Source organism: Amphiura filiformis, chromosome 1 (genome assembly GCF_039555335.1).
Source record: "Amphiura filiformis chromosome 1, Afil_fr2py, whole genome shotgun sequence".
Taxonomy (NCBI): domain Eukaryota; kingdom Metazoa; phylum Echinodermata; class Ophiuroidea; order Amphilepidida; family Amphiuridae; genus Amphiura; species Amphiura filiformis.
Genome location: NC_092628.1, coordinates 61,397,076 through 61,424,855, shown reverse-complemented (window position 1 = coordinate 61,424,855; position 27,780 = coordinate 61,397,076). Strand labels below are relative to the sequence as shown.

The 27,780-nt window shown below is 36.7% G+C and overlaps 1 protein-coding gene and 1 long non-coding RNA gene across 2 annotated transcripts in view; both read right to left on the bottom strand.

The window, feature by feature from the left end:
- The window catches only part of LOC140150325 (uncharacterized), a 444,264-nt gene that overhangs the window by 9,710 nt on the left and 406,774 nt on the right, over nt 1–27,780 (bottom strand). The window lies entirely within an intron of this gene.
- Nucleotides 1–27,780, bottom strand: part of LOC140168365 (solute carrier family 28 member 3-like) — a 43,739-nt gene that overhangs the window by 9,452 nt on the left and 6,507 nt on the right. The window contains 8 exon segments of the mRNA XM_072191742.1: nt 1,688–1,856; nt 3,338–3,594; nt 4,276–4,437; nt 6,583–6,777; nt 9,108–9,199; nt 9,202–9,263; nt 11,387–11,670; nt 12,966–13,073. Of these exon segments, the coding sequence (XP_072047843.1) occupies nt 1,688–1,856; nt 3,338–3,594; nt 4,276–4,437; nt 6,583–6,777; nt 9,108–9,199; nt 9,202–9,263; nt 11,387–11,670; nt 12,966–13,073 (1,329 nt within the window).

The window sequence follows — 27,780 nt, the reverse complement described above, 5'->3', positions numbered from 1 at the left end:
TGATGCGTCTAATGCACGAGGCCTGAACGAGTGAGTGCATTAAACGCATCAACATCTCAGTACAAATGCATTATTTTGTACAACTTCTCGAGCAACAAGTGAAACGCATTTATTAACCTATTTCATACACGAGAAAAATATCCCCTGATATTTGCTATTTTTAAAACAAAATTGTCACTAAAACTGTTGAAAAATACAAGCAAATATAAATGCATCCACCGGCAAGAAAATGAACGCGTGCGGGTACTTCACGGAGTGCGCGCCTCTGCAATGATACCGGTACTAACGATTGCTCTGATTGGTTCGCACTATCTAGGAGTGTAGGAAACCGGGTTGGTCAACCAAAATGGTTCGTGCTACAATACCAATACCGTAGAATTCCGTCTACAAGCATATATGCCTCTAAACGAGGTATTTTTTGAAGAAAGAGACGAAAGGCAAATACCCTCCACAAACACATTACAATAGATTGGTCTTACAATAATACGTGTTTGTACAGTCGCCTATATCAGTAATATAGTTGTTCAAACTCCAAATAATGTTTTTGTGGAGAGTTTCTGCCTCTCGTCTCTTGCATTAAAAAAACCCCGTTTAGAGGCATATATATGCTTGTAGACAAGGTTTTACGGTATAACGTTTTAATTTAACGTGTTCTCTAAAAGGAACGTTTGAGGAATACAGTGGTGGCATTGAAAGGTCCAAAAGGATTCGTATTAGTCTTGATCACCTGCATATTTTTTCGGTGCAGAAGAACGATTGATATCATTGGTCAGTGATCGCCAATCGCTCATGGTTAACAATTGAAATATGAATCAAGGAACACTAAATGCCGGATAACATCAAGATAGTCATCTTTTTTACCTCAGATTATATATCTCAGGTATATCTTTCTCATTAACTTACATCCTATTTGCTCGATTTGTAATAATTCCTGATTTTTCTTCATGACAAACAGTTTTTATCAAAACGTTATGGAATCTTAGAAAACAGTGTCGTTACTTTCGAGACAGATATGTGATATGATCAAGCAAAATCAGTCGGAAGTCGGAAATATTTAATTTAAGATATAGCCAAATAAAGGAAATATTTCCTTTTGTTTCCTATTGTTTTGGAAACTCTTTAACTGTTCATATCTTTTGAACTAGTTGTCCAATTTCAATGAGGTTTGCTGCTAAAATGTAGCTTTGCAACATGCTTGTTACAATCCAATACACTAAATATTGAATATTATCACCGACTTCAGACTGATTTTGCTTGATCCCACCACATATAATTCTATTAATGGTCTTGTTAGTAGTAAGCCTTGCACCGCAGGAAAGTAAGTCGAATGCAGACAACCAGCTATGAATACCTAAGTGGAAGAAAGTCCCAACTCCATCAACACTGTGACTTTTTTGAGATATTAAGAAAAATCTTAACGTTTTAGAGAGACTGTTTCATCTTCAGGGGATCTTTAGTACCAGTACATGAACATACATTATAACATACATGTGAAATAATACATGTTTCATTGGCAACGGTAAAGGTACTAATGGGATAAAACTCATTTTTGTCAAATGGTGGAGTTGGGCCTTTCTTTCACTTAGGTATTCATGTGCATAGAGAAGTGGAAAGAAAGGTATTAAATGAGAGTTTCAAGCAGAATCCAAGCATCCAACCGAACAACAGCTCTACTAACAACACTTACCTTAAAACTAAGATTTGGAATATCAGCCATCCTGCCGAGCCAGCCCAAGACGGCATTGAGGAACGCTAGTAATGATATTATTACTGTAATATTTGCTATAATATAACCGCAGATCCGAAGCCCATCGATCGCCCCAATGTAAATCGCCTCTAAGGCGTTTCTTGAATCCCTACACATTTATATAAGTAATAACACAATACAAAAAAAAAAAACACAACTTAAATTTTTTATTAAAGCAACTAAAGCAACTGGTGTTCACTATACTACGGTTACTAGGCTACGACTGGTGTGCGGGTGATGGTACTGTTACCTGAAAACTGAGTTGCGGAACGTTGGCCAAGCCACCAAGCCATGAAAGCAAGGCATTGATAAACGCCACGATGGAGAGGATCGCCAGGATATTGGCTAATATATAGCCGCATATCTTAAGACCGTCCACTGCTCCAACGTAGATCGCTTCCAAAGCGTTCCGTGTATCTCTGTTTCCCCAAAACCCAATGATATAACAAAACACATAATGTTAATAGTTATTACAGTTGATTCTTCCAACTCTGTCAGCCTCTGTAAATAGTCTGCATTTTTCCTTTTAGTGTATCCCCCTGCTGCAATAAGCGATCCACAAGTACCGTCATAAACTCCGCAACAAAAGTTTGGAAAGTTTTTTCAAGCATCTATATCTCACATTATTTGTGACACATTCATATCGTGTTGTATATCAACGGACAGCTAATTTATTCCCCTTTACAATGACACCACTTTTGAAACAACCGCCCTTTTCACGGTTGAGTACATCTCTTGTGAATGGGGTCTCAAACAGAATGTGTCAAATTGACCATTATTCTGTGCAGCAAGCTGCAATCCCATATCTTCGCAACTTGGGACCTAATGCAACCCCCAATATATTAACGCTCGCATACACAGAGCAAGGGTAATCAAAGACTACCTACAGAATATGGGAGTAGAGAGAATGGTTCAATGGCCTGCCATCAGCCCAGACCTCAACCCGATTGCACACTTGTAGGACCAGCTTGGTCGTGCTTTGTGTGCCAGAGTAGTCAATGCAACAACATTGAACATGTTGAATGACCTGCGACCTGGTTGACGAATGAAATGCCATCCCACAGCAACGTGTGACCAGGCTGGTGAGCAGCACGAGGTACCAGGCTGTGGTGGCTGCGTATAGTTCTTCCACCCACTATTGTTATTGAGGTGATTGATTAGTGTTGTTTGAGCACAGAATAGTAATGGTCAATTTGGCACATTCTGTTTGAGACCACACTACATTCATGAGACGTGTACTCAGCCGTGAAAAAGGTGATTGTTTCAAATGTGGTGTCATCGTAAAAGGGAATAAATTAGCTGTCCATTGATATGCAACACGATATGAACATGTTACAAATAATTTGAGATATAGGGTCTAGATGCTTGAAAAACTTTCCAAACTTTTGTTGAGGAGTTAATAGTTGATGTTATACAGATGATCAACTTGGTTAACTTTTACTCAGTGGCAAATCCTAAAGAAAGCTCGATTAAGTTCATCTTTCATTTACCATGTTTACCATTAGCATTATAATTTAGTTACTCTCTTTTAAACACATAAAGTTTGTTCAAGTGCAATGACACATCGTGTAACCATTCTAAAACACTTACCCTTTTTGTGCAACCACTGTTGCATCTCGCGCTGTTTTTGGTCTACTAACTTCTGGATAAAATATCTTGGCAGTTACCATGGCAGCGGGAGCAGACATAATAGATGCAGTAAGAAGATGTGAGGCACTAATTCCGAATGAGATATATACAGCCAGGACACTACCGGCGATTGTGGCGAACCCCCCGACGATTACTGAATGCATTTCAGATTTGGTCATATCGTGAAGATATGGCTTGATCGCCAACGGAGCTACTGTCTGCATGTGGATGATATAAAGTACATTGAAATATGAGTTATTTTGAATATGTTCACAATTTCTTTACATGTATTTCAGCAGACGGAATTACTAACCTTTATACATTTTAGACAACAAAGACAAGTTCGTATGCCTCCAGCATTGTCAAGGTTACTTGCTTCAGCATAAGATGAAGATACGAGGTCTAGTTAAGCCAAATATGATAAAATAATGCCCAAGTGACCAAACAAGATGTTTCAGATGACAACCGCATTTCAAGACCAACGAAGCGGGTATTTACAATGTATTACAAACATATTTCTCACTCTACCGGCGTACACATTTAGATCAGTCACACACTATAATTCAACACATTTTCCTTTTACTAACGCTATAAACCTAATTTCAATTAAATTACATTGTTCGTCGGAAAAAAATTAAAGGGGTCAAAATAGAAACATATTATAATTCACATTTAACTATTTCTAATATTTATCGGGTACTTCATTATCCATATTGGATACAAATTGGTAGACGATTCAAATTTAAGGAGTAGATGTCCATCTTACTTCAATCAGCTTAGCAGTAAACAGAAGCATGAGTATAGAGCCATTCGAATGAACATTACGTAAACAAAATGTCATATTTCATAATGACAGTTGAAATGGTATTTCAAAAAAATTGTATTTCTAACGCACTTACCATCCCTACAAATATGTTGGATGCACAGGCGAATGATTCGGCTCCCGAAATGCCCATAGTGTAATGCATTACAAAGGCAAAGCCATTAATAAGGAACTGCATGACACGCCAATGGTACAGCAAAGAAAATACACTACTTGAAAAGATGATAACAGGCAGTATCTATGGAGAGATAATCAACGTAAGAAATATATGCAAAAGGCTTGTAAACATATTGAATATGCTCAATCATTATTTTAGGAATCATGTACATGGAGCAAAATGTGTTGATGGATCTGGTCTGCAAAGGGGTTTGATCACCGTTCATACCACGTCGCCCGTACGATTATCACCCAATAGTACATTCTGATCTGTATCTCAATTTAGCAGCTATATATTGTGATTCAAAGATATCGCAACCCTATATCGATAGCTCTCCCATGATATAAGGACGATAATAAAGGACTGAATCAATTAGTACGAGCTCAACCAACTTTTATTTAGCATTAGGGTGAGATTACCCCACACAGAAATTAAGAGGCAATTAACTCTGGATCTTAACTTCACATCTTACAAGATGTCAAGTTTACTTAGTAGTAATATGAATCATGTATATTTCACTCTTTTTATACGTTCTAAATTTGCCTCTGTAAACTGAACAGGCAATATTTATTGTTTCTATTTGAATAAGCATATAGAAAAGGAAGAAACCGTTGATGCACACCGGATGTTTGTTTTTCATACACCATTTCAGAAGCATACTAATATTATAATGCTATGCTTAATGCTTATGTATAATCAACTTACACGGTCCCTGATAGTTGATTTATATCTAATTCACATAATTAGAATCTGAGACAAATATCGCCATACCATTTCAAATATTTTAATACAATGTCGCTGTCCCTTGTGATCAAGTCTCAATTGGCAGTGCATTGTGGTCCTATATCATCCTCGTGGTACCGGGAAATACAAGACGTTGCTAGGGTTATATGTGCGGAAATTTAAACGGAGCTAAATACATAATAGCATGCCTTTAGTCACGAGCCTGAATGAAGAGATGTTTGCATGATGCTTAAAGATGTACAACTATAGACAAAATGGAACAGCAGAGTTAACTCTCCAATAATACTAATAGAGGAGGTTTGCTGTTTGACCCACTCATGTTTTCACAACTCGAAACACACAAAATGAATTCTGCTATAATTCAGTGTGTTCTTAGCCACATATCTGGTCTACCGTTCCCTGAAAGTGTTATGTATTATATATAAAATGCCCTAAAACTATATTATAACGGATATCATTCAATCATTGTAACATTTATTGTTGTGATGAATCGCTGGTGTGCACGTGTTGTTGTCAGCAACAGGTGCTTACTGAGCTGTTTTTACTTCAAGTACAATTCATCAATATCTTTCTTAACGCTGCTATCAAATGTCGCGAACACAAATACCTAAAGCTGAACTTATAAAATATATTCGATCACTTTTCTCCAGTGACTAATAAATATGATAATCTCTCGTCTCAGGGGCTACTGGTGTATCGCTTGACATTAATCAGGAATTATCAAACTCGATCTAAGTTGTTGCACCTTCCAACACACCCCGATAGCGAATTGTAATCGCTCGAGATTTGAAAAATGCTTTTCAACAAGTAAAAGTGGAATGCGACTCCGCATTATACCAAGAGTCACTAGCAGATTCCTATTGCTGCCGCCACAGAGGAACACTACTGCCCAGCTTAACGTCATAGGACTATATAGAGTACATGAGTGGGTACTCTAGAGTATACACATTGGAATCACACATAGCGTATACACACTGGTACTGTACTGGTATACTCTAGAGTAGCCACGAAATAGCTGGGGTCGGCAGCAACAGGAATCTGGCAGTGGTGTTATCGACACATCGACTGTATCTGAAAATAAATATAGTAAAGAATATACACCAAAATCTCTTTTCTGCAAAAAGCGATCGAGTATAAAATCATTTGAATAGAATTTTGTGACATACTATTCTAGGGATCTATAATTGAATAGTCACTTTTTACGGTCCATTGTGAACGGAGACCATATTTTGTGACCAGAATCAGTACAGTATTGCTGATAACAAAAATGCATTAATGCATTTTCTCAACGGTATACCTTTCATTCTTCAGTTCCTACATCGATTTTCTTCAAATTGGCTCCAGATAACACATTAATAAATAATAAATGCTTTTCAAGGTCAATTTTGCATCCTTGTTTTTGAAAACGTAAAACGAATTAATAAGCATCCACTCATAACAAAACATTAAGCTAACATGCAGGTGCGATAAATGTTTACTTACAACAAAAAGAAACTGGTGATATTTTAGCGGCGCGGGACCGAAGACAAATTCCGCTCCTACATTGGTATAATTCAGGAAGACTTCTACATTATGACCAAACCAGTCGAAGGTTTTGTACCCTGGGTCAGTGCGAAGAATGAGCATACCCAGGCATAGTTGCAAACTCAAACCCCAGAAAACAGTCCGCCATCTAACCTAAAATGATAATCAGATTTAACATATTATTAGTTAGACTGGAACACGAGCTCATGATTAATGATGCTTTAAATTCAGTTCAATATGTTCTGTTCTACATACGCTGCTGCTTTCAGACCTGTTTATCGGAGAGAGCCAACAATCAAGTGGTTGGATGTGTGCCTAACATGCAGAAGGTCCAAGGTTCGATTCCATTGTCAGCGCATTGTCAGATTTGTTTGAATCTATAGGTACACGTACAGAGTGTATCAAAATAAAGTAAACAATTTGAAAAATGCCACTAGATTCAAAAGTATGAGGTATTTGGTCAAGGCTCTAGTTGATAGCTGAATCAACATCTTGTCCTCCCACCATTCCGTCCATATTTTCAAAAGCAATACAGGATGTATCAAATCAAAGGAAAGTCAGTTTGAAAATGCCACTAGATTAAAAAGTAAGAGATATTTGGTCAAAATGCTTTAGTTGATAACTGAATCAACGTCTTGTCCTGTTTAAACGATAAAATCACTGGCGTGTGACCATTAATAAGGACTCAGTGGCTATTTTGGTGAGCCGAGTAAAAATGCAGTTGCGCAAAGTCAATTTTTATCAAAGCAACATGAAACATACTGCAGTTACTGTCCGTTTTCCTATACACAATACACAGTGCTCTCACCATTGACGTGTGACCTCAACAAATGATGTATGTTGGGAGAATGGACACTTGCCTAGTTAACATCACTGTGTGAAAAATAACCAGCCAATATTTTATTTATTCTCCAAAACTTCTAGCAAATATATTTCTCTAACATGACCTAAAATTACAGCTAGGTTAGATGTTCAGAAATGGTCGCACTTTTGTAAAATATGAGTGAGGGCAAGGCATAGCTAGCCAACTCCCCGTGTTAATTGAATGGAGATTTGACCGAAAATATTGGTATCGGACCGCTCACTTCTGAAGGATGCCACAAAAAAAACGGTAAAAGCTACATTTAAATTATTCTAAATAGGTTCTAGAAAATAAAGTTTTGTAACATGTCCTAAATTTTTAGCTAATTTAGATGTTTGGAGAGGGTCGCACTTTTGTGTTTTAGGAAGGATATGTAAACGACAGATAACACCAAAAATATGAAGAAATTATTTCCAAACTGTGTTAAGTCAACAATCATTATGTTGCTCATTTTGAAGAATGCTGGTTAACAAAAGCAGGTCTTTGTCTCATTTCGTGAACAATGGTACACATACCATTGTTTCCTTTCGTTTCCTTTATAATCGGTTACCCAACTGAAGCTGTAATACCAGCTTTATTGCGATGTCGCACATTGAAAACAGACACTTGTACACAACCAGAGAAGATCTGATTTAATCAGTTGAGCTGCTTCAATGAGTGTTATCTTGGTTTAATAGCTTTTAATGGGGTTTAAGTCCTGCAAAGGTCGAGATGAATTCTACTGTAGACATGACTGCATCATGAATCACATGTTTCACCACTTTCTTTACAGTAATTATCCGTCTTAAGCTTCCACATGCCACCTAGGCATGGGCACCATTCTTCTGTATGTACATTGCAGCTCTTCTCAACATGACATTTGCACCACGCCTTATGAGAGGTCTATCCTGCCTGAGGATGCCAAACTTGTGCAATTTATGTGCCTCTGGAGTTCATCAAGGTCTGCGGGAGGGCTTGCGAAAACCTTTGATTTTAGATAGCCCCACAGGAGGAAACCCAGAGCTGTAAGATCAGAAGATCTTTGGGCCATTCCAATTGGTGATTCAAAACAATCACACGATTGCCAAACAATTCAGTTACTGTAAAAAAGGTGCTGAAACATGTGATTTTCATGTATTTTAATTGACTTTGCGCAACTGCATTTTTACATGGCTCACAAAAATAGTCACTGAGTTCTTATTAATGGTCACACGCCAGTGATTTTATCGATTTAACAGGACAAGATGTTGATTCAGTTATCAACTAAAGCATTTTGACCAAATATCTCTTACTTTTTAATCTAGTGGCATTTTCAAACTGACTTTACTTTGATTTGATACATCCTGTATTGCTTTTGAAAATATGGAGCCATGGACGGATTGGTTACGTGTTAATGACAGATTTCAAAGTACGAGTATGAGGAAAGCAATCGGCTATATGGCTATGGTGTTTACTAATTCAAATCACCTCTAGATCACGAGGGATCAATCTCAATGTTGTAGTACAAACGGTTAATTGTATTTGAACTTTCAATTGTACAAGATTTAGCGATGTTGTCAACTCATTAAAAACAGCATATCTGTGGCTCTCGTGATCATTGGCTATCGTGACGTGACAGGTCAACAGTAGTCAATTCACTTACCTTGCCGGGATATTTTGAGCACACGAAACATATTCCAAGCATTGAAATGAGACCTAAAATAGACACCAGTCGTTCTGGTTGCTTTATGATTTCTCGAACACACCTGTCGCAGCTCCCAATATAATTAAGATTGCTACAACACCGAGATATACTACCCTGTAACGAAAAACCAAAGAGAAAGAATGTCATTACATGCTTGAACAATTGTACAACTTGTAATGAAAACTATTAGAATTCTATTGTCTTAATGAGGAATGATACAACTGGGCCAGCCTAAGATAACATTGAAATGATGTTTAAATAAGGCAAAAAGAACATCTTTGCAATACATAGGATTTTGAATCTTGGAAAAGATCAGACTACAAAATCAAGTTATTCGACATTGTCATGTGCTCGATTGTGCAACATTCATGATGAACGTTTTTCTTCAGTCATGCTCGTCTTTATCTGTTACCAATTACACAGGTCAAGTTAACTTAATTGGTAACGCGTGTTTCTTAGTTCTGTATTATGCAAAAAATGGTGCCCTATGACTACCCTGACGTTATCCGATTAGATCTCATTGTAACATTGACTGTTGATTTATTTGATAGAATTTCTAATTATTTACAGATATTTATATATATATATATTCATTTTTATTATAGAGGGTATGCAATAAGACGTCATACATTTATGACAGTCATCCTCATTTAAATAAAAGTCTTTTCCAAGAGGCCTCCATTGGATTTTTTCTATGATAATACTGTGAAACACGTGGAAGTTAGGAATGATTGTGGAATCGATCTAGATACATGTCCCTCTACCATCTTACTCGGTCTTCCAACATCATGAACATGGCTGCCATTTGAATTGTTATACCGTTCCGTTTGGTTTTATTACATACAGTCTAAGATATGAAATAATTTTGCCCAAATGTTCACAATAGCAAGTTGGTCATTGACCTTTAATATTAACTATGGTACAACATCCAGAACACCACTTAGTAGTAAAGCATACGTCGATGACGCCAATGGATCATAATGCAACATATCCAGGTTCAAACAAAATAATGATGGCAAACACTGTACCTGTACCTGTACCATTTTACGCTCGATGTGCATCTACACAGATTATAATGGGCATAAAAATATTACCGATCCCTAAATAGGCATTCATTGATACGCAAGCATACGATGAATTGACACGGGTAGTTGCTAATAATGAACGATTGTTATGACTAGAACTACTTGGTTAACTACTAATGATAGCCCTTATTAAAGAAGACCACGGTTTCACTGGCACTTTGCTTATATTTAACCTGCCTGTTTGATTTCGCTCGTATAATGTTAGATTCTTTCTTCTGGTATGATTGTCAAATATTACAATGATAAGTCACAGACCGTAGAATAAACGTTCATTATCATTAGCTAAATACAATCAGTCAATCATAGAGCTTGATGGACTAAGCATTTGTTGAGTTGCATGAAACGCATTCACACGGTGTCTCTCAAAGAACTGTACCGTGTGAAAATTGTATGTTAATTCCGGAATGGTAAGATAGCTTTCATACACTTTTTTGAATTTTGAAAACTAACTGGTTCTGGTTCTGGTTCTGGTTAGCCGACGTTATGCTTGAAGCATTGAACTTTTTCGTTCTTGAAACATTAAGACTTTTACAGCTTTTTACGATGGCAGTTCATTTTGAATCCTGCCCAGTGCCCACGGATTAAATACATCAGTCAATGAGCTGTACCTGAGGTACTGGATATTCAGTGGTATTAGGCATGAATGGTTCAATGCACAGTATTATGACTCGTGAATTGGATTAAAAATGAGGTGTGGTTTTCAAATAGTTATCATTCCAGAACGGAGGGGTCAATTTTCAAAATTCAAAAATTATGTGGTGGCTGTTATAGCAAGCAATAACATACATTATTCCGTTCTGTTTCGTTGTGGCATTAAATTACTCAAAATGAATTTTCTGACGGTAGAGTTCTTTCACAGACATCATGTAGCAAAGGCTTGCTATTATTAGTTGGATCATCTGCCACATGAATATTAATATATTATTATGAATGCCATATAATGGTTTTGTATTATATAAACATTCAGAAAGCACTTATACCTGATTCATAAAGCCAATTACGCTAACCATTTCCTTAATTGAGTTTAATGGCCAGTAAACATGGTTGAATTTGATTGTCCTCTGTAAAAGGTTCGTGCAGTGAGAACATCGCACTAAAACGTTCTAAAGTACACTTTTTGAGAGAACAGGGGCAGATATTTTAGAGTCTTACCATTGGAATACCTTCCATCTACGTCTGCAGTACTTGACCATAGGACCTGTTGTATGTTTATGTATAATTGTTCCATATCTGCTCATAACAAACCGAATTGATACGCCAACGACAACGATGGCAGTCATTATTAAAAGCCCCGAGGCACGTTGAAAGTCAAGGTACAGTACATATATAAGATAGGCGATATATAACAAGATGACAAGAACGTAGACACCAAGGCAGATGATTGAACCATTCTGCTTAAAGAAATCCTTTAGATGTGATTCGGCTTCTTCCACTGCCTGGTGAAACAATAAGAACAATAACAAAGACATTCAATTATTTGCGGAGAAGTCTGAAATGTATTATGTGCAGTATGGTTGGAGATGATTACTGAATGTTTTAATATAGATAATAATTGTTAATTTTATTTTCCACATATTTCAGAATGATGCTGCTTCTTGCTTCAAGTTCTAATTATTGTTTAAGACGTCCCGTTTTCGTTTCCAAGTTGAGTGGCATATCTCTGATTTTAACAAAGGCAAACCAGGGAACTACTATTTCCAAAACTAGACATATTTACTATGTACAGCAGGTTAACTGTTCTTTTGAAGGTTAAACATGGACCTTCCATTCAACTTGCCCGCCGATTACGTGAATCTTGCAGTGATTTTAAGTTAATGATATTATCATGGTTACGTAATCAAATATGTGGCATAAAATACATGTCTGGTCTGAACAGGCGTCGACAAGTACTTGCATAGATGTATAATGTAGAAACAGAACGGAACAGTGTATGATATTGCATGACAAAGCAGCTGCCACATATTTTTTGAATTTTGAAAAATTGTCAAATTGACCCCTCCGTTCTGGAATGATAACAATTTGAAAACCACACCTCATTTTTAATCCAGTCCGCGAGTCGTAATACTGTGCATTGAACCATTCATGCCTAATACCACTGAATATCCAGTACCTGATACTTCAGGTACAGCTCATTGACTGCTGTATTGAATCCGTGGACAGGATTCAAAATGAACCGTCATCGTAAAGGTCTTATTATTGCAAGAACGATGAAGTCAATTTTCAAAATTCAAAAAGTGTATGAAAGCTGTCTCATCATAAAATTGCATAAAATATTCAATCTTATTTTGTTCAGTTTTTTTAGAGACACTTTATCATCGAACGCACTTGAGCTATTTGGAGTTTTCTGACAATTATTGAATCATCTGTGGAAGAATACTGGATTATCTGTTGTAATTCTGAATGCCCATAATCAAATACCGTATAAGACAAAAATCATTTTATGGAAACACTAGTCCCATCTGCCATGTCTGATTGTCTGTATTGTTTGATGATGAGGGGATATGTAGGCCTATGAAAGGTTTAATTCTAAATAAACAAACAAATTATCATTGTCAAAATATTTGGTCTGAGAGTAATTTGAAACAAAGTATAGCACAATTCTTACTTGTAACTGATAGAAGAGCAAAATTGAATGTTTGATAAATCACCTCAACATCGACTCTCCAAAGTTATTCAAATTTAATGATACTCAAAACTGTAAAATAAACATTAACATCTTCCCTATTTTTACCTTAGTAAAACGGTTTCCAGATTGTGTATTATATTCATCCATTTCTTTAGCCGATGTTTCGTCCAGCGACTTGTCGGCATCGGTTGACGGAACATTGCCATCGATGTCCTGCACAAATAAATAAGACAAACATATCACACATTATATGGGAATGAAAAATATATTTTATTCATATGCGAACCAACGTAAATAAACATTGTTTGGAAGTCATTGTCAAGGATTTTATCGTGTTGCTTCCAAGGTTACCGTTCGTTTGTATTCTGCAACAATTATATACAATTGCACACAATCGGTAGAATATTGGTACATTGAAGTATGTTTAATTTAGATTTAATGGTATAAAGATATCCCATACTCCTCTAAAGTATTACTATATTCTCACGGTGTGCATATCGCAAGCGCCATTTTCTTGTAAAATATCGCTATGATATTCTGTACACTTGTTTTTTAAACATCGAAAAGTAAAGGCATTTAATGATGACTTCGACAAAACTAAAACATAAGTTGGAAATTATACCACTCTTGGTTTGAATAAGAAAACATGACGCCGTTTTCATAAGAAATTGAATCTTCACACATTTTATATATACACGTTTTATAAAACCCAAATTGCTTATAGCAATAGTAGTTCAAGTCAATCTAATACAATCTTTCACACGTCAGAGCGTTGAGTTGGTTGGAAGTTACACAAATTAATCCATAGAATGGCCAAAGAGGCTTTTGTAATAGCGAGGAAGATGCTTTGTCGATATTCATTATTTCACAAGCTCAATATGCATTACTCTAGATCCGCTTTATTCCAGGGACCTGGTACTTAAAATAATTCAATCACGAAATAGTACTCGTACGTATACTGATCATCTTCTAAAACTCATTAAGATTGTGTTCGATTGATACGCACAATCATGTTCCTCCAAAGACGTTATACATCACTATCAGATCGTTTCCTAATGTGCGATTTTCTTGCTGGCTTCTCAAAAATATCATTATAATTGCTATTTATTTTTGATATGTACAATATGTAGCCTATCCAAAAACATAAAGTTGGTCTTGCTAGCATTCACAGAAACAATCATTAGCTTTAAACAAACAAGACAAACTTTAGTATATTGGTAACACTTTCAATATCATTGATATAAAATATAAATTTAAAAAAGGGCCTAAAATTGACCCTTGGGGGACACCATATAAAATACTCTTCATATTTAATTTACAAAAGTTGACACCGACCTATTGTTTGCTTAGATAACTTTGAAACCAGTCTAGGACAATGCCTCTAAAATAAATCCATAGTATTCTAGCATGTGTAATAAATAATATGTTGTGGTCAGATACTCAACGCAACGATTAGACTGATCCAATTATATTTCCCGCAGTTGTTTCATTGTTTTCTACTGAGTTACTTATTGTATCGTAGAAATATCTCAAAAATGAGAACAGAAAATTTTAATTTAAAGAAAAAGACGATAGGTCATTTTTGGTCACCTAGAACATACTCGCATAAAATTAAAACTTTAACTTTACTTCAAAGTTCAAACATCTTGCATAAAAGTGTAAGTTACTTCATGCAAGAAGACTGCTGGTGAATTGCGAGTTCATGAAATAAAATGATCCCACAATGAGAATGAACAAAACAAAAATAATAGAGCTCTGGACCATAGCACATTTTACATATTGGCGACAAGATGCATCTGTAAAATTAATTGAATATTGCTGAATGCACTGATTGAATGAATGCAATCATGCATCGGTACGTAATTCAGCTGTACATATTGAGCACTACCTACATTCCCAGGGACGTACCTGGAGATTTCTTGTTTGCCTATATAGGAATGGTATCAAACTATCTGGTAGTAAGGATTCCAGTTTACAATGGTAAAATAACAACTAAAATGATGACAATGATGATAATTATAAATTAGATATATCAGTGATGTTGATGGTTGTGACGATGAAAACAGCGATGCTAATGCTGTGATGTTGATGATATTCGAGTAGTGCGGGACAAATTTGATACTAATGTAGTTTTTCCATATTCGGGATGTCCTATAGTATCATTTTAGTTATTTGTTACCTAATTTAATTAAACATAAATATGTTACTGCTGTTCTTGTTGATATGACGGCGATGATGATGACAATAACGATGGTTACAATGTGATGTTAATACAATTAAATATGATGTTGATTATGGCCCTGTTCATGACGAAGACAAATTTGATACTAATGTCATCTTACCATATCCGGGGTGTCAGATCATTTGAGTTATTAAACATGTTAAACACATAATTCTTAATTTATTAAAAATGTATCATTGTTGATGCTGTTCTTCTTCTTGATGACGATGACGACGACACCGATGATGATAATGTAATGTTAATGACGATCATGTAAAGTTGATACTGGTCATGTTCACGGCGAAGACAAATTTGATGCTAAAGTCATCTTATCATATCCGGGGTGTTCTATCATTTGAGTTATTAATCACGCAATTCTCAATAAAATTAAATGTATATATATTACTGCTGTTTTTCTTTTTCTTTGTTGTTGATAATTGATGTCATAAGATTTATTGCTGTAGATATGTGGTCCTTTCTGCTATACAGATGGACCTGTAAACTTTCGATCGGTAGGGCTTACGTATTGGCCTCTTACAGACGAGAACAATGACGACAACGCGATGTTAATACAATTCTAATGTGATGTTGATGATGCCTACGACACAGACAAATTTGATACTAATGTCATCTTACCATATCCGGGGTGTCATATCATTTGAGTTATTAATTACATAATTCTCAATGTACATAATGAAATGGATATTGCTGTTGCTCTAGTTGTTGTTGATAATGATGACGATGACGATGATGATGATAGTGACGGTGACGATGACAACAATTATAAAAATGTAATGTTAATACAATTAATGTTGATGCTGGTACTCTTCACGACGAAGATAAAATTGATACTAATGTCGTCTTACCATGTCCGGGGTGTCATATCATTTCAGTTATTTAATTATATAATTCTCAGTTATTAATTATATAATTCTCAATTTAATAATGTTTGACGACGATGACGATGATGATGATGCCAAAATGATGATGATAATGGTGATGATACCGAAGATGTGTTTTCAAACACAGATAAGGTCAACAAACTAATGGTAGCTAAAATGGTTTTAGCGTTTCAACCATAACGATTGTGGCAACTAAAACACACAAAATCAATTTACTTACAAGACCAGCTCTGAAGCATCAGTTTATTTTTGTAGCCTTAAGCGTGAAGATAAATTTCTTTCTAAGCGTTATATCATGTTAAATTTTAGAGTTTAGAATAAAAATAAAGGAAAACAACGGATATTTATCAACTATTGATGGACAGTGATTGTCGCGATTGTAACAAAATCAGATAGCTTGTATTTGACAATAGCCGGTAGCCCCTCATCATCATACAAGGCATGCAAGGAGAGCAATTTCATTAGATGCTATTTACAAAATGAAATGATATGTATATCAATTTTGATTGATGTTTTATTGGATATCGTAATACCGCTAGGACGTTCCACTGTAGACTAGCTAGGAGCTCTTGGGATATCAACCGAGTTGAACCATCACCTTGATTTTCGTTGTTGCTTTTCTTATATTTTTTCCTGAGCTATAGAGCGTACAAATTGCACTAGGTTGTAATAAGCCTTGATGAGAATTGGCGTTTTACCTAGAGGCAAATGGGATTGAAAAAGCATTTACAAAGACACACTTTGTATCTCGACTAAATCCAGGGTATTTTTACTACTATGCTAGCCTGATTACTGAGATAAAATCCGATTTATAGACCTATACTTGTCTGTCCGCTTGTCAAAATCGGTCTATTCGAATGTATTTCTTGATATATAGAAGTTAAATTTGACATTCATAGTTGAAGAAAACATATTTTTTGTTTTTTTGTTTTCTGTAAGTCTGATATGAGCTGCTAACACTGTAAACTCATAGTTTTACCAATCAACTTCTTTTATTTATTTATTATTATTATTTACAGCTTAACCGGTTAACCGATCAGTAAAAAAACACAAACAAACAAACTTTTGAAACATGCGCAGAGATATTATAAGTGGTTATACAAATTTTATGATATGAAAAAAGAAAAGAAAAACTGAACACACGCAGGATCCACAGTTTTTGAAGCCCAGATACTTCCTAAGCTTTTAAATATCAGGAAAAACGTATCCGGGAACGTATCGGCGTCATACTGCACCGCCAATCAAGACCTTTTAGTTATAGCTTTTAAGAATTTATTTCCACTATATTGGTTCCCAGGCCATGGATACAAGGGTATTTAATAGTGGATGTGTCTCCTCTCATCACGGTCAGTCCTAATGCTATCATTGTAATCTGATGGAATGGCTGAAATTTACAATCAACAGGTCGGGTTGATTTAGTCTATAGTTTAATATTAAGCTCGAAGCTCCATACCTGGAAAGAGCTAACAGATTCATCACTAGTTGCCTGTGACTGAGGAGTAGGCCTATTGAATAAATAGCCCAAATTGAAATGAAGTCGACAGCCTTCTGATAAGGTTCAGAAATTGTGTGCAAATTGTCCATTTATTCCAACAATTTCAAATTATAAGATTGCCTAAAATACAATTAAGAACACAATTTTCCTTTCGCGCCTGATTTAGCTGAATTTTCTTGGCACGTCAATACTGTCACGACCGATTGGTGAGCCTGTATTGATGATGATGGCTAAACGAAATTTTCTCGTGTTAGTAATTACGTGTCTGTTTCTCTTCAATCCTAGGCTAGGTGAATCGCTTGCTGGCTACCCTCGATACAAACTCATCTTTAGCTGATAAGGAAAATGAAGTGTTGCCAATAAATACTCATTTATAATTTCATATTTACATTTTGTGATGTAATGCGAAATCAAAAAAGTTTGCAGGGCTTAGCTCCAGCTTCTGGACGCATGTAATGTAAGGAAATCCGATGTAGCACTTAGGTGAATTTGACACGCTTCAGTGACCGTACAAATACATGTATCATTATTTGGATGATGGCTGAAGCTCTGGCTGAAGCTATCTAGGAGAGAGTTACGTTTACGTGAGATAACTCCATAAAATAAAATTGCATAAGAAAATAAATTGACGATTTACTACATGCTCTTGGCCGGGTTTTAATATATGATTTGCAATAATGCCGTGAAATTGTCTGAATTAATCGATGTGACGATTATGATTCTGTCAAATTGCATTATTTTAGAAAATTTAATATAATAATGCAGTAAATTCTTTTGAATAAATCGATGTGACAAGTATGACAGTGAATTGCATTTGTAAAATTCAAAGTTCCAGTATTTTTGGGTTTTATGTGAAAGGGCTTCAATGTTCTTATCAATACGAGGACCAATTTATTCAAGGCAAAATTGTGTTTTGGCAACAGTATCTTGCATTTATTTAGACAGGTCTTCAACAACTAGCATTATATAAATTATACACTTTTCAGTGTCACGGGACATTGGTAATGCTAATGTTCTTTTAACTGAAAGAAATGACACTTACAAGGTTAAAAATGTTGTTTTTGCAAAATGCTAACAAATACATCTGATCCAATAATTTCTATTGCGGATGCAATCTAAGACACACGCTCATTATAGAGACATGTCCTCCATCCAGCAGGTCATGTCTAACAACATGAACAAGAAGACAATTTTGAGTCATCTCACAACGGACTTCAACGACAAGTGTCTTCTGCAGTAGTGTTTCAAACCGTTTTCAAAAGGATTGTGTCTTAACAAGGAAGACACGCGTGTTTCTGTTTTCATTTGCAATACATTATTGTATTACATACTACACTATTTTAGCAGCTAGTGTAGGGGCGAGGTTGATGGAAGGGTGAGAAAGTACATAAACAGAATTAACGATCATAATAGTTTTTGATATTTAGTTTGATCTCCATCATGTCGACGAACAATTATTCGTGAGATGCAGAAAGTCAAACTTGTAGTATGGATTAACCAAAAATGTAGAAATTGCATAGCACAAAATCATACGGGAAGTTGATTACATAGTTAAATTAAAGCATCGAACTATAAATGATCTTCTTCAGATTTTAATTGGGATTAATCCAAAGTGTACAAAAGGTTTCAAACGAAATGCTTTCCTTATCCTTTGTACGATTGAACAAAGTTTCACTGTACATAGAACTAGAATGCACTCAAAATAATGTGCTATCCAAACACGGCTGTCTTTGTCACAAGAACATGTTACCTGGCAATTTCTGAAAACATAGCTCTAAATTTCCTTTCTTACTTTGTTTACGATCTGCCAGCATTGAATGCATTGAACTGGCAAGGAAATGGGTCAATGAACTTTATGGCAACTAGAATGAATTTCTACTACAGGTTATTCCCTTATTATTTCATTGTCTTCATACTGCTTGTCGTGCTGCTCTGCCATTCCAAATAACAGTGCACTGAAGTCTATGTAAACTGAAAGGTCTAAGAACTTTATGAAATAGGGTCAAATATGAAGTGAAAAGATCAAATTCTAGTTATACCAACTCTCTTGCAGATGATGTTGGTCAAAAGCCCAAAAGTTTCTCGTCTTTTGGTAGGTCAAAGAAGGCTGCCCCACTATGTCTTCTTTTGATGTGAAAGGGAGAGCCACCGTTTGCATGGGTTCGTAGTGCTATGGAGCCTAGGAAGAGAAAATGGAACTGGGACGATCAGGAACATGGACATTGAAAAGTAGGGGCCCTAGAATGGAGCCATGTGGGACCCCAAATCTAACACGAATCCAATTGGAGAATTTGCCACTGTGTTACACCCTTTGGATTCTATTATAGAGGTGCGATCTGAACCATTTCAGCATTTGACCACATATACCATATCCATGACGCATAGACAGATGAATGTGGGTATCCTTTCAAAAGCTTTGGACCAGCCAGTCGAGGAACACTGCAACAATTCTTGTTGTACGAGGACGTTCGTCTAAATCGGACACCCAGTGATGGTACATGGTGACAAGCTGAATAGCGCAAGCTTTTCCGGGACAGAAACTATGTTGACCGTTTGCGACAAAACCACGAAGTCTCCTCCTCTCCATAACTTTCCCAACAGTAGAGCACAGATGAATGGGCCGGTAGTTTCTGACATCATCCTTTTCCCAATTCTTAGGAAACATTCCCGATTCCACAGATAGGTGGAAAATTCTAGCAAGAATGTTACCAACTGCAGGAATAGCGATTTTCAGCAGTCTAGACTTGGAACTGTCCAAGTTTGGAAATATATAATTTCAAGCGCAGCTCTGCACCGTCCGTACTCATGGTCGAAAGTAACAACAGATATGTACCACAATGACCAGCACTCAGGGTCAAAAACAGATTAATCAACAGGGAAATTGTCTTGAAAATGGGAGGCAAAAATGTGCGCAATCTCAGCAGAGGATGATTTGGTTATGGTGTTATTGATATGCGTATCAATAACGCATATCAGCAACACACAGTGGTAAATTCTCCGATTGGATTCGTGTTAGATTCGGGGTCCCGCAGGGTTCCATTCTAGGACCCCCTACTTTTCAATGCCCATGTTCTTGATCGTTCCAGTTTGTTTCATCTTTTCTTCCACAGGATACCGACGACGCGGTTATTTACAGACCTATTACTTTCGCCAGGATGAAGTTCTTCTTCAGACGGACTTAGATACAATCAGGACGTGGAGTAACCTACCGTCAATAAACTTCCTCTCAACATGCTCAATGCTGCAAAAATAAGTTGGAAGAGGTACAGAGAATATTCACCAGATACTGCTTTCCTGATGTATTCATGTATCACATGCCTTCATACAGCACCAGGCCCCAGGCCCTTGAGATTCCCACCACTCTTTCTCGTTTCTCGTTTTGAATATCTTTGTGTTATGTTTGCTTGGGAATGTGGTTAACACGTTAATAACATTAGCTGGGCTGACTAAATTCTGGTGAATTGCAGATTAAAAAAATGTAATGTAATAATGCAGTAACATGTTTTGAATACATCGATGTGATAAATATGATTATGGTGAATTGCATATTTTGTCAAATTTAAAGTTGAAGTATTTACATAAATGCGGCGATGCAGGATGATGGAGATTTGGAAGTTAAAGAGCTCTTACCGTTTTGGGAGTTACCAATGTGAAAGGGCAAAATATCTGTACAGTATTCATATGATGAATATACCAATTACGAAAGGGTTTATTCACGGTAATGTCCACATCAATTGCGTCTTGGCAACAGCCAGTGTCTTGCATTTATTTAGACAAGACTTAGACAAGAAGACATAAATTGCAGTCATCTCACAACTGACTTTAACGACACGTCATCTTAAAAGTGTATTCTGCGGTGTTTCAAAACTGTTTTCACGGGATTGTGTCTTCTATTATCTTAACAAGCAAGACACGCGTGTTTCTGTTTTCATTTGCAATACATTATTGTATTACATAATACACTATTTTAGCAGCTAGTGTAGGGGCGAGGTTGATGAAAGGGGTGATACTCTACATATTAACAGAAACGATCATAATAGGTTTTGATATTTAATGTGATCTCCATCATGTCAACACACAATTATTCGTGATATACAGAAAGCATAACTTCAAATTGTAGTATGGGGCTGCCAAAAATGTAGAAAGTGGCACAAAAGCATACCGGAAGTTGATAATAGGCCTACCCAATACATGTATAAATTAGTTTTTGAAACGACATTGCTTAAGATTTGAATCGGGATTAATCCAATGTTTACAGTATAAGCAGTTTCTAATGAAATGCTTCCCCTACCCATTGAAATGATTTCTTTATCCACACTGCAAAAACAAGTGTTTATATTTAAACACCATATTGTGTTTATCAGAGCAACACTTAATAAACACATAATTCATGTTAATGGTCTAACACTAATGTTAATTTTTCTAACACTAAAGTTCATAAATTAACACTTGGTGTTATATTACAAACATTAGTGTTTGTAATATAACACCAAGTGTTAATTTATGAACATTAGTGTTAGACCATTAACATGAATTATGTGTTTATTAAGTGTTGCTCTGATAAACACAATATGGTGTTTAAATATAAACACTTGTTTTTGCAGTGCATTAAAACCGATTGAACAGAGTTTCATTTGATACATAGAAGAATGCGCCAAACTAATGTGCTATCCAAATACGGCTGTCTTTGTCACAAGACCATGTTACCTGAAGATTTCTCAAAACATAGTTCTAAATTTCCTCTCTAGCTTTGTTTACGTTCTGCTAGCATTGAGCGCGTTGAACTTGCAAGGAAATGGGTCAATGCACTTTACGGTAACCAGAATGAATTTCTACTTCCGGTTATTTCCTTATTATTTCTTTGTTTTACGTTACTTCTTGCCGGGCTGCTCTGTCATTCCAACGGTCTAAATATAAGAACTTTAGAAATAAGGTCAAATATGAAGTGAAAAGATCAAATTCTAGTTATACCAACTCTCTTGCAGATGATGTTGGTCAAAAGCCCAAAAGGTCCTCGTCTTTTGGTAAGTCAAAGAAGGCTGCTCCATGTCTTCTTTTAATATAATCATTTCAATAACACCATAACCAATCCTGCTGAGATTGCGCACATATTTGCCTCCCATTTTCAAGACAACTTCCCTGTTGATCAGTCTGTTTTGACCCCAAGGATGTGATTGTGTGCTGACCATCCTGGCACATGTCTTCTTTCAATCATGAATACAGTCAACACAGAGGTGCTGGAAATTCTTACCAAACTTGACAGTTCCAAGTCTCCTGCAGGCCCTGATGGCATGAGTTCTAGACTGCTGCATGCAACTAGCTGTTCCTGCAATTGGTAACATTCTTTCATTCTTCAACCTTTCTGTGGAATCGGGAACGTTTCCTTAGGACTGGAAAAAGCTGTAAGGATAATTTCAGAAACTCCCGGCCCATTGATCTGTGCTCTACAGTTATGGAGAGGATGAGACTGCGTGGTTTTATCGCAGACGGTCAACATAGTTTCTGTCTCGGAAGGTCTTGTGCTACTCAGCTTGTCACCACGTATATACCATCACTGGGCGTCTGATTTAGACGACCGTTCTCGTCCAATAATTGTTGTTGTGTTCCTCGACTGGTCCAAAGCATTCGACAAGGATAGCCATAGTCTTCTTCTGTCTAAGAGTCATGGATATGGTATATGTGGTCAAATGCTCAAATGATTCACCTCATACCTCTATAATAGAATCCAAAGGGCGTAACACAGTGGTAAAGTCTCCAATTGGATTCGTGTTAGATTCTCTTCCACAGTATGCCGACGACACGGTTCTTTACATACCTATTAGTAATAACTTTCCCCGAGGATGAAGTTCTTCTTCAGGCGGACTTAGATACAATCAGGACGTGGATCGAGTATGCATATTTAAAATATTTAATGTAATAATGCAGTAAAATGTTTGGATTAATCGATGTGACAAGTATGATTATAGTGGATTGCATATTTTGTCAAATTTAAAGTTTGAAGTATTTACATAAATGCGGCGATGCAGGATGATGGAGATTTGGAAGTTAAAGAGCTCTTACCGTTCTAGGAGTTACCAATTTAAAAGGGCAAAATATCTGTACAATATTCACATCAATATGAATTACGAAAGGGTTTATTCACGGCAATGTCCACGGAAGGGTTTATTCACGGCAAAATTGTGTCTTGGCAACAGCCAGTGTCTTGCATTTACTTACACAGGTCTTCAACAACTAGTATAATGTATAATACTGTCTGCAGATGTAATCTAAGACACACTCATTATCGTGCTTATAGAGACATGTCCTTCAGCAAGTCATAATTTAATGGAGTCATCTCAAAACTGACTTTAACGACACGTCATCTTAAAAGTGTCTTCTGCAGTGGTGTTTCCGAGTGAATCGTTTTCGAAAGGATTGTGTCTTCTATTATCTCAACAAGCAAGACACGCGTGTTTCTGTTTTCATTTGCAATACATTTATTGTTTTACATACTTCACTATTTTAGCAGCTAGTGTTCTGAAGGGGCGAGGTTGATGGAAGGGTGAGAAACTACATAAACAGAATTAATGTTTATTAGAGTTTTTGATATTTAGTTTGATTTCCATCATGTCGACGAACAATAATTATTCGTGAGATGCAGAAAGCCTAACTTCAAATTGTACCATGGGACTAATATAGAAAGCGGCACAAAATCATACGAGATGTTGAATACATAGTTAAATTAAAACATCGAACTATAAATGATCTTCTTCAGATTTTAATCGGTATCTACTATACTAAAATAATAAGCGGTCTCTGTCTGTCTATCTGTCTGTCTGTCCGGCTATGCGTTCCGCCGTGCTGCGACGCATCGATCCGATATTTGGGACATGGGTAGGTGCCGGGAAAAGCATGTTGACCGTGTGGTTTTGAAGGTCATCGGAGGTCAAGGTCAAAGGTCAAATTTTCAAACTTTGTCCGATCGGGCCCAAATTTGGTGGGTGGGACCCTCCATACGAGGGGAATATAGGGGCGAAATAAAATCGAGGTCAACCGAGGTCAAAGGTCATTACGGAGGGGTCAAATTTCAAACTTTGTCCAATCGGGCTCAAACTTGGTAGGTGGAATCCTTTATATGAGGGGAGCATGAAAAACATTATATGGAGGTCATCCGAGGTCAAAGGTCAAAGGTCATGGATTTCAAACTTTGTCCTATCGGGCTCAAACTTGGTGGGTGGCATCCTCGATACGAGGGGAATATATATGCGCAAACAAAATTGAGGTCAGCCAGTGCTCTCACAGCATCAGGGCTCTCACAGCTGCAGGTGCACTAGTTAATCCAAAGTGTGCAAACAGATTCTAACTCTAAATGCTTCCTACCCATTGAAAACTATCCATTACACGATTGAACAGTTTCACTGTACGAGAATGCATCAAAATTAGTGCTATTAAAACATGACCGCTTTTGTCACAAGTATGTTGCCTGAATATTTCTCAGAACACAGTTCTAGATTTCCTTCCTAATACTTTGTTTATAAACTACCAGCATGTGAACTTGCAAGGATATGGGTCAATGCACTTTATGGTAACCATAATGAATTTCTACTATCAGTTATTTCCTTACAATTTCTTCGTTAAGAGTGCACTTAGTCTTTTAACCGACTTTCAGGTAACTGCATACTTTCGTATAGTAGTACCAAAATGTATCAAAAGTAAAAACTTTATATCCCATTTATCGTCATCTTCTCTAAGACTAAGAATTGCTCAGTTGTCTTGTCCCTTTGATCGCTTCTCAAAAGTTACTAGCGATCAAGATGATGACGTTCAGTCGATGAGAAGTAATGTACAAGACTATAATTACTTTTTTAAAGTGACGAGCGATGTTTGAAAGCTTGGATAGTTACATAGCGCTATGACAGTATCCCGTCTGACAGCAAGGTACTCGATATGCCAATCACAATATCAATTCGATTTATTAAATGTTTCGCTCGCTTTTTATAAGACTTATTACTCAATGCACGTTTCTATAACATGGTTGTGTATGTCGATCTTTATGACTTTGATTGAATAATAATTCTGCTTTGAATAATAATTCTGCTTTGATTTATTTCTTGAAGAAAGCATGTATTTGAAAGACAGGGTTAAGATCTTGACTTTTCTTGAAATGACAAGAGAGAAGACGGGACTGCAATTTATATTGAGCGCGCAGCCATTTATGTTGGAGGAAACTCGTAGTCATATACAAACTGGATACACCTTGATGTTCTAGCTTTTGTTGTCCCAGAAAAAAACCCCCACTATTTTGAGCAATGCTCTGGATTTTGACTGCCTATAAGACATATTATTCTAAGGATGCAATGAGACGAACGAATTATTCTGTGGATGATAATGCCACACACACGACAAAGAATACTTGTTGTATATTCTGGGGAACTCAGCCAAATGCCACTACATTGGTCACAAGGAGATGCTTTGTGGTCGCCCGCTCCGCAGCCGAATGATTGAATGAACATGATGAATGCTCTAGTTTCATTCTGGTGCAACATATAGGGACCTATGGCCACCGTATTCGTAATATTATTTTTTACATAATCATAAATCTTATTTGGAGTTTGCTTTGAAGTTCTAGTTACTTGTGTTGTGGTCGGTTGGAGGTTCTTAGTGGAAAGGAGGGTACGGGGATGTGCGGCAATTTCGGGACGCATTTTCAGCCATTTAATTTACACTCGGGTGCATTTCAGCCATTTTTGTTTATTGGTGGCCTCAATTTCAGGAAAATTTGGTTCAAGCAAGGGTGTTTTTTTAAAACAAAATTGGCAAAACAAATTTTTCAAAATTGGTATTATTTCGGGTCTTGTTTTTCGTCAAATTTGGTTTAAAGTTTTTCGTATATAGTCCCAGGCGCACATCCCCACCAAACCAAAGTTGAGACCCCCTCGGGGTTGTGGTTCTTTGGATCAATGCAAAATGTGCAAGACGTTTGATTGGTCACATTTAGCTACCCATATAACAGTAAATCAAAAATTCTGGTGTGATTCACAGCTATTCAGGGGGTTGGGCGGAGTGGCGGTCGACTCCCCCCCCCTGCGAGCGTAGAGAGCGAAATAAATTGGTTTCTTTTGCTTCTTGAGTCCAAAAAGTCCCAACATTTTGGGGAAATGTTAAAAAAAGTTCCACTTTTTCAAAATTAGCCCCCCACCCCATAAATCCTGACTACGCCCTTGCACTGTGCAGCCAATTACATGTCACATTGCGAAGTTTAAAAAGGTCTCAATGATGGTGGTACATGCCTGCCATGCCATCTGTCCTTTCAATGAGGTCCTGTTGAAGGAAACTGGGCCATCAACTTTAAATTTGGCACTCACTTCGATAAACAAGAGTTGTTGAATCAACTATCTGTTTGAACTTTACAATCTGAGGATAACTGGTTCAATCCTGTTATTTACGAAAAAGTGGGCCATGTGTTTTAGTGTGACGATAGTGTTTTGTACAAAGCTTAAGGCTAATTGCCGGGGACTGCTTTAAGTGTTGACTCAAAAGAACATACCATAACATGTATGTCAATCTGCTTCGTGTTTCCTCATATACCAAGGGACTGAACTTGAAATCGACCTATACTTTGCCTTGCGGTATATGAATCAGTGCTGTACAATGCTGTATGGGTGTGAACTTACATGATGTACGTATGAATATCTGGAAGCTATGAAAGTCATGTATGAAGTTCCGATTTCACATTAAAGAAACATTTTGTGTGGACTACGGTGATGAATGTTAGCTTTATTTGGAAAAACGTTCACTAATTATTAAGCTGAGTTGCATTTCGTGTTCGCTTTTTCGAAGAGTATTAATAATTCAACGGTTAATAAACTTAAATATAACCGTGAGATGAGTATGGAACTGTCAAGCTTTATCCAACTTCAGGGCAAAACTATTGTGCGTGTAGACGCCCTTCTCTACAACGTTTCATACAGTGAGCTGTCATTTTGCCAACGATATAACTATAAAGGCTGTCTTACCCCTGTCTATGTTATCTGATGTGAAGAAAATGTAGATTGCACTTTGCCTGGTGGCTTTGAAAAGAGTCGTTCACAGTTCATGGTTAACTATAATGGACTATATAGTAGAGAACCAGTGGCTCTAAAAATAGTCGTGTAAGTGGACACGTGCTTGCTCACTCCAATTAGTGGCTCTGAAAAGAGCTGTTCGAATTAGGTATGCAATATAGGCTTATATAGTAATGAATGTCTTGTCAACACTAATTGACATTAAAATACGAATTCAAATTAGATCAAAGCGATCAATACCTATCATATGTAACAGTTC